Consider the following 14,128-nt stretch of genomic DNA (forward strand, 5'->3'; position numbering starts at 1 on the left):
GTCAGGATCGGTGTTCACATAAAAATTCCACGGTGTCTGGAGCTCAGGGCAGTACCGTCAATAGTTACGTTGGTAATAATACCTAGTCATGCTATTGATGTATTACTAGTCCCTCCCTCACAATAATTAATTTGATACAGATTCCCAGAGAAACTTGCTCCACATTGATATTCCGTATTACAATTTCATTCTCACATTATTCAGAGAAGTATGTAAGTAGTAGGTTATATCATATTATTATTATCCTGTATTGAATGTGAGACAGGTGGGACGTGGAAAGGATGAAAATATATTATTGACATGAACAAATGTTTGGGTGAAGAGTATATTTTGTTAAATTTATCTTGGAATCTTGGGTCACAAGAATTTCACCCTCATGGTTCCTTTGCTGAGCCTGCAGAGAAGATATTTTAAACACCAGAAAGTGTTAAGGAGTTTGGGTTGTTGTAGGACTCGCTGTACCTTCAACTGTCCTTGCTTGTAGGAAAGATCAGCTCATGGTCTTCACACTGGAATGCACATTTGAGAAAATCCCAAAATGGTCACCCAATTGGCCTATGTTTTGGTATTAATGTATTTACTTGTGATCAGACACCAAGAATCCGTTCATTTAGCAAAGTGTCAAAAATCCAGTTGAGCCAAAGAGATTATGAAGCCTTGTGATGAACTGCTTTGTAATGGTAGCAGTAGAATGCTTTATCTGGAACACCTTGCTGGTGAATGGAGCTACTTCTCCCCATGTAACAACTGTTAACTTCCACATGTACATGATAGCATTCATTTGTTTATTTACTCAGTTTACTCCCCAAATATGTCAGTATACATACTGTATGCTAGGTATTTTGCTAGGCTCTGGAGATTCAGAGTTAGAAACAACGCCAGTCCCTGCTCTCAAGTTGCTTCCAATCCAAAGGAGGGCACAGATAAGGTGTAAGGCAGTATGAATACTATAATAGCAGTCTACACGATATAACATCCAAAAAGGTTTATATAACCATATGTCCCTTTAGCCAACGTTTAATTTAATCATCATTATTGGAAAATATCAGTGTTTTATTTCTGTGCATATACAGTATAACATAGAAGAATGAAAAGTCTTTTCTAACTACCTAATAAGTCAGTATGCAATTTTTGATTTTTTTTTTTTTTAAAGAAATTCACGTTCTTTTATTTATTTATTTATTTATTTATGGCTGTGTTCGGTCTTCATTTCTGTGCGAGGGCTTTCTCTAGTTGAGGCAAGTGGGAACCACTCTTCATCGCGGTGCGCAGGCCTCTCACCATCGCGGCCTCTCTTGTTGCGGAGCACAGGCTCCAGACGCGCACGCTCAGTAGTTGTGGCTCACGGGCCCAGTTGCTCCGTGGCATGTGGGATCTTCCCAGACCAGGGCTCGAACCCGTGTCCCCTGCATTGGCAGGCAGCTTCTCAACCACTGCACCACCAGGGAAGCCCCAATTTTTGATTTTTACATGAATTTTTCACTCCCATGACAATCATAAATATAGTTTATCAGGAAATTTCTGACCTTTCTCTAAACAAGTAAAGATACAGACTTATCTTTAAATGATAGGTACTTGCTTAATTTATCCCTAATACAAATTCAGTTTAGCAACAATATTTAGTTCCAGTTCATTTTTTTAGTTCATCATTTTAATTAAGTTTGGCCTTTCTTCAACCTTTCAGCCCTATTGGTAACTGTTACTTTTCAGCGATTTCAAAAAGATTACATTTTTTAATGATTTTTTAAAAAACCTCCCTGTTAATGGTCATTAACCTTACTCATAGCAGATATTATACTTCTTTATAGAGGGACCAAACCTAAAGTTTCAAGCAGCCAAAATCCCCCAGAAGCCAGAACTTTTATCTGTAGGTCTCTTTAAAATAAGACCCATTGCCTTAAAGCCAAGTAATATAGATTAGGGGGATGGCAGTTTGGTCAAAATATTACCTACCCAAAAATATAAATGACAGCATTTTGCTTGCAATCCCAGAGTAAGGCTTTGCATATCCGTTTTGAATAACTTTAGTGAAGTTAAGTGATTTGAAATTGAATGCAGTGGGGTAAGCTGGTGAGACAGCTGAAAGCTATTGCAGGTCAAGGAAATCACGTAAAGTGGAGTCATCCTCAATTCCAATCCCTTTCATTGTAGAAACGCTAGAACCATTGGACTCTGAGAGTGGCTGCATCTTGTTATATGTATAGAAGTTTTCAAATCAATTTGATTTTCACTGGTATGATTCTCTAGTGTACTTAATATGCTATGGATGGATTTCTGAGAATAGTAAGAAGCAGTTACACTTCTCATGAATATATAGCAGATGAGGCGCTCTGATTTATTATTCCATTCTATTTTAGAACATGCTTATGATTTTTTTAAAAAAAAAGTAAGAGAAGAAGAAGAAAAATTCTAAAAAGCACAGACTAGTAGATCTGAGTTTTAATTCTCTCACTTACTAGATGACTTTGGGTAAACCCTTTAAGTACTTTGGCCTCAGTTTATCCACCTCTAAATTACTACTGACATTTTTATGAACAACGAATTTTGAGGTATTTAAATATATGTATTCAAAATTAACTAATCCCCATATTTCAAATATAAATTTCTTTTTATTTATGGAAACATTTTCCTTCTTGTGGTTTTTAATAATTTATATGAAAATCAAGGAGATAGAGAAGGACAATAAAAAACTCTTCAGAAAAAAATAAAAAATAGCATTAATTGACAACACAAGTTCTAAAACTTAAGAGAATTCTAAATGAACTCACAATTCACTAATCAAAGAAATTTGATATACTGATTCAAGAAGCAATGTGTATGCAACTCACGATAAATTCTGATCGTGAACTGTAAATTTTGTTGTAATTCTTAGTTAACTATAAACCCACAAATACTAATCTTGCTCTTGTTCCCTTTTTTGGCTAATGGAGTTAATATTTAGTTAGTTCATTTTGTAGCATACCCTCTCCAGTGATACTGATTTTCTTTTCTGTTCTATGACCTCACTACTGTGCCAGACATCACAGGGGAAGAGATTAATGTAGAATTTAACACCAAGAAATTAACAGAAGTCCATGTCCCACTGATAGAGGAGAAAATTACTTAACTTTGCTTTCTGTGTAATTGATTTTTTAATGCCTTAATGCAAAATGTTCTTAAAAACCTCTCTAAACCATACGTTGTGCTAAATTTTGGTTCTTGTTCAATGTACTAGTTATACAAAATGTAGGTTAACTTTGACCCCATCCAACTTGTACCTCTAAGGTAGATTGTTAGGGAAAGAGAAAATTGAACTTCTAGAAATTTTAAATTAAGTCAGATTATAAAACTAAGATTAATTATTAACATTCAGTGTTTGTTTGGGAGTTAAACGTATATAAGAGGAGTCTCTCTTGATCAACAGAGGCCAAGCCTGTGCTGAGGCTGTTGGGAGGCAGAGGGCAGGCCCTCAGCCCAGCCCTGAGGGCATGCCAGTGCCCTGGGAACTGCGGGCAGACACTGTTGGTAGCTTCGCACGCAGATCTTGCCTTCCCTTCCAGGGTCTGCTCCCCTGCACTAGAACACGTGCGATAGCACGAGTCCCCATGAACTATGGAAACATCTGGATGTTTGACTGAAGTTTTCTATTCCTCACCTAAATATTAGAATCCATGTGAATCTCATGTACAGACACAGCCCCAAACTAAAATAGTTTCATTGACTAAATTTGCCCTTCAGTGTGCATTTTCTGAAATGCATTTTTTCCAGATATTTTTCATCAGTTGTTGTCAACAACAATCCTGGGGGAACAGAGAGGGCCTTTCAACGACAAGCAACTTGCTAGCCCCTAGGGCTGCAGGCTGGGGTAGTGCCCCTGAGTGCTGGCTGCAGGCTCAAAGGAGACTTGAAAAGGGAGACAGCCAAGATAAGGGGTAGGAAACGGAGTGGGATTGAAAGGAGAAAGAAGGAGGATGTATTGCCATAGAAGGGATGGGTGAATGCTAAAATTTTTACTCTTCGTCCAGTGTCAGGCATTTTATATTGTACCCTATATACTTTGATGCCCTATACACATACAGGGTACAATACTTAAATGATCTTATTTATTGAATTCAAGTTTAGCTTGAGAACAGTAATATCTTTTAATCAACTTCTCCTCCCATCTCATGACCACCAACAGAACAGGTCATCTGACCTACTCATTTGGCTCTTAAAATTAAGTGAGCTTTTAAAAATTGTAAGGTATTTTTGCTGCTGGAGGCCACGGCAGACACATACGTGAATTAGTATTTTCATGTCTCAGTTAACATTCAGTGCTACAGTTTTATTTGTCCCTGAAAGAAATTTTCAAAATGTCAGATAGGAACAAAAATGGAAACAATCACAAACTTCCCCAGTAAACTGAAAATATAGAGTAATTCTTAGACCATACAATGGATCAAAATGTGCTTGTTCGTTCGTAGGAATGAGTTAGTGCTTTAAAAACTTTATGACAACTGAGGATTTACAATAGCATTAGTTTGTATTTCTTTCACAAACCAAATTGGATTAAATGAAGTACAACAAGTGTGTGTGGAATACATTTGTACCCCTCCCTAAGGTAGAGGTGATGGGGGTTACCTGTAGGGCAGGATCTCTCTGCGTTCAGAAAGCAGATTTTCTAGCTGGGGAAGATCAGACTAGCATAGGTGAAGCACTGGAATATTGGGTACAAGGTGGCAGAGTAAAGACGATAAGGACTTAGAACTTCAGCCCAGGAAGGAACAGATCAGTGGCATCTGCAGAAGTTGGGAAAGGTTTTATGAAAGAGTAAATGACACTTGGGTGGCTTTCTGATTTTGGGTGGATGGGGAGAGGAGGGGGACACCTTAGGGAAGAGAAACAACATAAAGCAGAGCCAGCAGATGTGAGAAATAAAAGTCTGTTTTGGGTAAAAGGTTTGTGCTTAGTGACAGAGAAATACAGGTTGGCTGAGCTGGATGGAACAAGGTTACAGGAGAACCTGGAGTCTCCCGGGGAGGAGTTGAGTGGATTCTGCAATGTAGACCGTGGGGAAACACTGCAGGTTCTCGAGCAGAGGTGTGCCATAATGTTTAAGAGAAAGTCATTACCGTTGTGCCTTGAAACGTAGTGCTGGTGAATCTATTGGCTGTTTTAGTCTTTTTTTTTTCCCCCTTTGGATACTCCAGTCTCCCCTTCATCTGCTATTTACTGCTCATGTCTGCTTTGGCATGGTGTATTCTCACATCCATCCCTCTTGTACTTCCAATTTCTGATGGCTGTGTAAGGGCAGATCCAAGGGTGGGGTGGTGCATTCCCCTGGGATGTGGGACCACCTGGTCCTAAAGGACCCTGGAGAGACCAGGGAAGCAGGGACCACGTGGCTCCAGGCTCCCTGCTGCACTCAGCAGAGGTATAGTTTCTCTGATGTGGCATCACACTGCCTCTGCCCCGCCGGGGCGAGCAGGATTCATGGGCAACGATGCAGGTCACAGTTAACTGGCCCTGCGAACATGTGCTTGTGGAGAACTGGTGTGGACTCATCCCTGAGCAGCAGGTCCTCATCACATCAGTCCACTGGATGCATTTTATGCCCTGATTATCCATCACTCTCCAACTTTAAGCCACTCAACTATTTTCTTTTACAGTTAAGATCTCTATGGCCCCCCTCCACCCTGGCCTTTTTGTCACTTTTTTTTAAAGGGGGAATATAATGGGAAGGAAAGTAAGAATTTTAGCTTGGGGATTTCTCCAAATGCATTCATTAATTTTGGAAAAGTAAAATGCATTTAACCTGATGGAATATTTATAAAAATGGAAAGCTCATTGTCAACTAAATCTCATTTATTTAATCTAGTATTAGACTGCCTTTTTTTTTTTTTTAAACCAGATGGAAAACATTAGCAGTAATAGTGAACAAACATATCCAGGCTCCCAGAGGTCATTTTTAACCACCATTAACAATCTGGTTTTCACAGATTAGTAATATGCAGAAGGCAACGGTCCAGTGAAAGATACACAAAGGGCAGCTGAAGCTTCTGCGCTCCTTATTTACCTAACATTGAACCACTTTTTAAAACCCTTTGCAAGTGAGAAATTTGAATCTTCTCAGCTCAAAGCTGACAGATTTTCTGAGAAGTTGCAGCAAAATACCTGTTTAAAATAGACACTTGTAAAATATTAATTAATCCTTCACAAAGTGGATGAAAAGCGTATTATTAATGTCATTGGTAGATTCGCCTGTGGTTAATATAGTTTTATTTACTAGCTATTTGTTTAATGCTTCATACCAATGTAAACCTCCTAACTGTGAAGTAGAAAAGAAATGCAATTTTACACATATTATTTTAATTTTTTAAGTTAATTATCTAGTTGAAATGTAATATAAGGTAAACAGTCCACAAAATACACTAGTAGGTCAAAAAGAAGCTGGTCTATAATGTGATAAGGAAATGGCTTCTAGAGTTGCCTATTCAGAAACTAACTATCTCATTTAAATCATGTCTTGAGGGGTTGGGAAAGTTGTAGAATGATAAAATCTCATCATGCTCTGTAGATAGATGCAGAGATGTGTGCATGCTCATTTCTTTTCTTGTTCAACCTCAATATTATATGTGGGTATGAAACATCTATGCATTTAACATCTAGTTAACTGGGACTAAAGTAAACATAGGTAAAACTGCACATAATATGCATTTATCTTCATTTAAAAATATCATGATTCTTGGTTTATACATTTACGATTTGTTATCAACCTTTGTGTTACTCTTCTTTTAGATAATAGTAGTTTATAGGAATTACGTTGAGGTCTGTATTTAAAATGCTTCACCGGTATTTCCTCATTACTTATTATATGGAGAAGAAAGCCAAGGTATTAATGTTCAAAAGCCTACAGAGAGCGGTCATGTCCAAGATGAAAATGAGAATAAGTTTGTGCAAATATGATCTAGATAGGACAGAAAATGGCTGCCATTAAGGAACTCAGGATGCCCTGGATATTGTTGTCCTGATGATGGGGAGCCAGAGGAAGTGCCTTCCCATAACTGTGCACATGCTTGGGAATATTTGTACATTTGTATTTTCATACACACATATGCACACATGCATACCTGCACACACATACGCCTGACAGTCATCATGTGGACTGCAGAATCGCCATTTATAATATCATGTTGAGGACTTTTCTGTCCGTCCTTGATATTGTAGGCTGCCACTTTGGGAAGAAATTCTGTTTCCCTCTTGGCAGAAATTTTTCCCTTGACAATGAAATTCCCCGGTATTCCTGGAAGTGCCCGGGACCATTTCACTCCATTTCTTGCTGAGGAAGGGAAATGAAAAGATATGAGAACAGAATTGAAACGATGCATCTAACTTGTGCTATGATTTAGAACTTGCGACCTCCTAGGGTCCCTTTCAGTGACAGCTGAAGACACTTTATTGAATATGAGTATGTGTCTAGCACTGTGCAAGGCGCTGGCCATGCAGAAAAGACAGAGCCCCGCCTCCAGGTAGCCTGCCTAGTAGGTGGAGAAGGCTGGAAGCAAACGGCACCAAGGACATGGACGAGCTAACCTGCGGGGCAGGGGAGGGGGATAGAGGGAACTTCCTCAGAGCACCTTTGTCTGCACTGCCATATCTCTATAGATGAAAACGGAAAGCTTAATTAAATTATGTGGGTAATTGCAGATAACAAGTTGAAACTTCTTAAAATTCTGATAGCTGAATGATTGCATTTCTTTGCTTTGTTTATGTTTTCTGGATTATATAGACTCAATTTATGACTGTAGATATATACATTTTCTTAGCTTGTCATCATTCTAGTTAGCACAGAAGCAAAATAGGTAAGAACAGCAATCTAACTTCTATCCACAATACAGTTTATACTGGTTGAAGACAAGTAGTTAAGAAACTATCATCAGCAAGCATATGACTATTACAAAGTAACATAACTTATTTCACTCCTTTCTTTTAGGTTGATTTCTTTTTAAAAAACTATCAATTATTAGGAAACCACTCCAGGCTCATAACTTCTCTCCCAGGGACAGCTAAAGCCTCCTCCCACTTCTTTTTCACCACCCCACATTTTGGTGGCCCAAGAAGGCTGGAGGCTTCTGCTTCCATAGTCTTGGGCGCCTTCCCAATAAAATCTTCACTTCTAGAAGGAGAGGGAGTCTGATCAGATTTCTCCCAGAAATGTCAGCTGTTCAACCTCCTCTTTTGCCCTTCTAGCAGTTAGCTGGGTTGTAAAGGCTGGGCAGTGGTAGGGGCTGGGAGGGAGGCTGACATCAGGAGTCTGCTTTCATGGAGCTGTCGTCACAGTCTAGGTGGACTCCGCCCTCATTTTCTGTCACTCGCCTCCATGGTTCAGGGGAATGATACACGAGTAAATGAGGACAACGTTTGGCTCCGAGGACTTCCACCACCTTGAAGTTATATTAAAAAAACTCTTTTGTAGATATTAATAGAAAGTGAAAATAACAACTTGCAGAAAATAGCCTACACAAAACTAATATTTTTTTCTCCTTTTTTTTTTAAAGGTGAACACACACAAGAGACGAATTCACCTCATTCACTCAGAAAGGATGTAGAAAATATGGGGAAAGGTAAAGAAAAGTTTTAATTCTGTAGAACTTCTCTTAGCTTTAAAAGACTAAAGAGATAATAGGAGGATATTTTTGTTCTATACTATATTTTAAGCTTGACAAGCAACATATGAATAATATATGGACCATGGGGTGGATATAATTGAGATTAATGCATACATATCAATCAATACATGACACTGTAAAATAATACTTTAAAATAATACATTACATTGATTTATATTCATGGATTTCTGCACAAAATCTATCCTATGTCTATGCGACACTTTTTAAACTGGTAAAATATTTTGTCTTATAATAATAGATTGCCATATATAACAGTTCTCTGGAGAGTTATTTGTAAAGATTAGTAAAATGACTCTTCTTTTTTTCTTTATTAGAAGAACTTCAGAAGGTTTTATTTGAACAAATAGATTTGCGGAGACGACTAGAACAAGAATTCCAGGTGTTAAAAGGAAATACATCTTTCCCAGTATTCAGTAAGAAATCCCTTTTATTTCATTGCCTTATGATATTTGATGACATTTCTATTATTAGGCATAAGGATAGGCTTCTAAATATTAAGTGATTACACAAAGTACCACAGGGTCTTCCGGTGGTCTCAGAGTATTTGGAAATTTTAGCCTGTTATTTATGCTTTGAATCAGCTGACAGACAAAATTTCTTATAAGAACCTTTTGGTGTTTATTCTATTGGTATATGTGTATCTGTGCATATGTATTGTGTACATTTAAAACATGTATGTGAATATACCATTAAATATGTAGATATAGTTAAATAGTTAGAAATATTATTTTTTTTAAAACAAAAGAATTACTCAGGTATTTTTTTCTCTAAGGTAGGAAAAACAAAAGAACAATTCTTATTCTCAGATAGTGCTAGAGAGCTGCCTGGTGCTTGAGATATGAAGATTTAAAATTTAACAATTCAATGTACACATATTTTATTAATTAAAATTAGTATAATTTTAGTAGTTTGGGATTCTCCATCCATATTTAGTATTAAAATTCCATTCCAAATTTGGTGGCAAGAGAAACTGTAGCATAAAAACTATTGGTTCTACTCCCAGAGTCCTGGAATTTCAGAAAGACCTACGATAGGTGTCCAGATTTCTAAAATTCACTTGTCGTGTTCTGAATCACATTTGGACAAATACATCACAGTAGTATTTTTCAAGCTTTTTGAAGTTTCATTTAGTCATATTTTAAATTATATACATTTAATATTAATTTTTTCAGGGACGCTTTTTTAGAATGTCAGTGCCCTTTGTTTTTTAATCCAGACATCACAAAACTCATGTTGGTAATTCCTGTGGTAGAGCCATAGGCAAACATCCAGAAAAAGATTTTTCAGTAATTGTGACAATTTTAATAGTATGAGCACAAAGGTCTGCACTCGCCAGAGCTTCTCAAATGTAATCATCAACACAAACTGAAAGACATGCCCTCTCAGGTAGCATTTTTGAATAGTACTGGGTTCCTGGTAACATGTCAAACTAAGTTCCACCAGACTGCTTAGCAGGGATAAAAATGAAGAGGACTCATGATGGAAGAGAGTTCTGGCCCCAAGGAGTGATAGGGTCGGTCAAGTTTGTGATCTGTCAGTATCCGCAAGGGAGGTTTGGAGCTCACGATGCTTCAGTATTTTGAATTTCGAGAATGCTTGCTGAGGCTTAGAACAAGATGGAAGGGAGGAGAATGGCCAGTAGCTTTTGATAGTGTGTTGGGATCATCATGACATTTGTAGCTTCAAGAAAAAGAGAAACATACTAAAAATATCTTTGAAACCTTGAAAAACAGGTGCTTCCAAGGGATCCAGGATTCTCTCATTTCTAAAACCACATCTTAAAAAAGACTGCACAGTTCCTTGCAGCAATGAGCAGACACTGAGTGATTTGTGTCCCTTCTAAGTTGATGTTTATCTAATTGTTGAGTTTGCAGATCCAGCAGAGTGAGTCCAAATCCCACTGAATCCCCAAAGTATCCACCTAACTCCATGTGAAACCAGTGTAGCCATAATTTATCCCATTAATAAAAGCTGATCAATCATTTTAAGGAATTAAGTAATTTATACATTTTCTTACTAATTAATCTACCATACAACAAGTACATGTTTCTGTTTCTTAAAAAGTTAGGATGTTGTAGTACAACTGTCCAGTTTCCATTCAGACCCATCACTCATCCTTTTGGTGTGAATTAAAATGAATCCTCAGTGATTGCCACGTATGTGAAACACTTCAATTAAACAGCAACAGAAAAGTTTTGCCCTTTTTTATCTACAGTGTACTCCACTGACCAAGGAAGTGGTGCCCAAGTTTGAATAATGCGTGGTTTAGACACACCACAAAGAGGCAGTTAATTTCACACCAGTGAAAATAGCAAATGCACATTATGTGCTTGTTAACTAAATGTGAGAGGCCGTGAGGCTGGCAGACAGATTTAGATTCGCTCAGATGGAAAGGGGAGGACGGAACTTTGTAAAGCCGCATCAGAAGGAAGCAGAGAGGAATCCCAGCAAGAGCTTTTCACTAGGAGGCAGACTCACAGTCACAACACTTCAAACCCAGCTCACTTAGAGCACTGGGGACCTAAGCTAAGCTGTCACCTGTGACACTTAGGAATCCAGGCTCAAAATACCCTGAGATACTTTGTGGCTCTGCTACCTCATGGCTGTAGGACCTTGGAAACTGTAAAGTGGGCCAGATCATTCCTGTCCCACAGGAAGATGAGGACCAAATGCGAGGATCCACCTGAAGGTGTGAGCACATCCCTAGCACAGGATAAGTGCTCAATAACATCAGCAGTGATGGTGATGGTGATGACGAAGCAGGGGGAGGAAGAGGAAACTATTAACATCGAGCTCTCGAAAAGCATTTCTAGAATGGGTACAAACTTCTGAGCTTCTCCTATTGTGCTTTGGGAGTGAGTGATGACCTGTGGCACAGAATAGTGAGGATAAAGATGAGAGGAAGGAGGAGGAGGAAGAGAAGGAGGAGGTGGGGGAGGGAGGAAAGTGGAAGAGGAGGAGGGGGAGAAAGCAAGCCTCCATACTCTGTGGGCAGAGGTTGGGAGGAGGAGGAAGGCCAAGCAAGTCTCTCCACTTGCTGGACAGAGGCTTCCAGAGCTGCAAGACTCTGATGGGGAAATGCAGGGAGGAGGAAAGGAGCTCACACCGCAGAGCAAGCAGGCATTTACCGTTCAGGTGGAGGCAGCAGAGAGCCTGGCGGCTAGTAGCGGGGTCTCCAGGTTTGGACACCGACTCCCCCACTGAGTAACCTTAGGCAAGTTACCTAACCCCCTGTTCAACTGTAGAACAATACTACTACCCATCTCGTGGCATTGCAGAGAGGATTAAATGTATAAAGTGTTTCGCATAGTGACTAGTGACTGATCCGTAGTAATGTGAGTTGCTGCTACTGTTACCATTTTAAGGGTAATATGTACGTTCTTGCAGGGGCTTTATTGTAAACCAGCTGATATTAGAAATCAGAACTTCTAGAGCTTTCCTGGGCTGTAGTTATAGAGGATGAAACAGGCAGTGAAACTTGTTTTGATACGAGACAATCCGTTTAGTTGACCAACTGGGTAGAACGTGAGAAGAGAGCTCAGGAGGGGATCCTGAGGGAAGGTGGGAGAAATGTAATCTAGATTGGGTAGAAATAAGAGTTTGGAGGAAATGGATGAGGAGGAGCTTCATCTTTATCAAGGTCACTGAGATGACAGTAGGACAGCTGGTCCCACATCCTGCAATGACAGTCATGTTTAATTGGACAGGAATAAATGGTTGGAGACCCTGCCCCCAAGATGCCACCATTCCGAGCTCTCCCACTAAGGACTGGTCTGATCATTTTTTGTGGCTGCAAATCCAGAAGTCGTTTTAGCCATCACATTGTGTCTGCCTTCCCTAGTGAATCTCTCCTTCCTCCCTTCTCCTCCAACACCCTGCACCTTCCTTTATTACAGTATTCAGGCCTTTGCTGTAGTTTTTCATTCATTTTACTCTCTTGCCACTGGCCATCTGTATAACCTCGGAGCCTAGGCCTGACTGGGACCTGCCAAAGGGTTGCTGGATGAGGCCATGAATGGAGAAGACCCTCACCTTCTCCCTCTCCTGTGTCACTGCTGCGGGGTGCCCTGGGTCCTCACCTCCCTTCCCCACTCCAGCCCTTTCTGCTCGCTGCTATTAGCCCTGCCTTCCTAAAAATCTGCCTTTGGCACCACGTCTTCCACTCACTATAGTGATTCCCTGTTGCTGACCATATCGCGTCTAATCTAACTCCTGACTGCCTTTTACAACCCTCCATAATCAGCCCACCCAGGCTTATTTCCACTTCTCCCCCTACTCAGTTCCACTTACCCTGCAGACCACCCTCGCCCCTCCCTTTCCACCTCTGCGCCCTGCGTTTCTCTAGTCCATATGCCTCCCTTGTCTAGGTGCTCCTCATCATTTGGGACACAGCTCAAGCTCTGCCACCTCCAGGAAGCCTTCCCACTCTTGCAGTATGCGCTCTGTGCTGAAGTCCTCCTGTGTTTATTTCTAGTTCCGTGGGTGTTTTGTGTTCACTCCTCTCTGATTCTTTCACCCTCTACCCGACAGTGTTGTAAATAATTGCAGGGAAGAGTCTTCTGTTGCTGCACATGCAGCAAATTGTGGGAACATGACGTACTCGCAATCAATGGTTGATATAAATATTGGAGTCGTATTCGAAGAGATTAAAGCTGACAGTGAAGATGAGATTGGGTCACTGATAAAGGAGATTAGCAAGGACTCATGAGTTGAGTCCTTGGATTTGCAGGTATGATGACAAGTTCATGGCACTTGAGAGAACCAAGTGGAAAGGCCAGTGGTTTACAACAGGGAAGACCTAATGACTGGGGTTTTGTGAAAAACTTAACTGGTAGATTTTGATCATGTCATCGTTTTAGATTTTTATAAAAAGTTTCATTTCCAAGTTACTTTTAAGGTTACTTCTTATTAAAAACAAACTACATTTCATCTACCCGAATATGGTTGTCCCATCTTTCACCTGTGGTTGTTACTAGATTCATTCTATGTTCAGTGGTTTCCATCCTTCCTTCCTCTCTCTTTGTTGTAGCATCCTCTGGAGAAGGAGGGATGGGGATTCTAAAACATGGTACAGATCAAAAGTCTCTGTCGTTGTTTAAAAGCAGTGATAACAAAATAAAGACTATGTAAATGAAATAAGCCTCAAAGCCTATTGCTGTACCAGGGGAACTAGATCTACCATATGAGTTCTCTTCTTATTTCTAGTGACGGGTATGTAGGCTGGATACTTTTCGTTGCTGTTTGAAAAACTCTTTGACTTTTCAAACTGTCCACATTTGCAGAGCACAGCCTTCAGTGCTTTTCTCTGCCACCTCCTTTTATGCTATCATCTTCCAAAAATAGTTGGGTTTCAAGTGATTCTCATTAGAGAAAACAGCTTAATGATTTTTTCATCTCCAGTTAAATTGTGTCTTCATCAACCTTAGAACATAGCAAAACTTTTAGTTTTTTTTTTCTCTTGCCAATTAACAATCTTTATA

General features: G+C 39.6%; 1 protein-coding gene across 1 annotated transcript in view; it reads left to right on the forward strand.

Annotated features, from left to right (window-relative positions):
• SKOR2 (SKI family transcriptional corepressor 2) overlaps positions 1-14,128 on the forward strand; it is a 49,802-nt gene that overhangs the window by 9,995 nt on the left and 25,679 nt on the right. Inside the window, exons 4-5 of the mRNA XM_082354646.1 lie at positions 8,517-8,582; positions 8,963-9,061. Coding sequence (XP_082210772.1) covers positions 8,517-8,582; positions 8,963-9,061 — 165 coding nt within the window. The remainder of the gene's footprint in view (positions 1-8,516; positions 8,583-8,962; positions 9,062-14,128) is intronic.

The sequence above is a fragment of the Balaenoptera borealis genome, assembly GCF_965194805.1.
Source record: "Balaenoptera borealis genome assembly, chromosome: 14".
Lineage (NCBI taxonomy): Eukaryota > Metazoa > Chordata > Mammalia > Artiodactyla > Balaenopteridae > Balaenoptera > Balaenoptera borealis.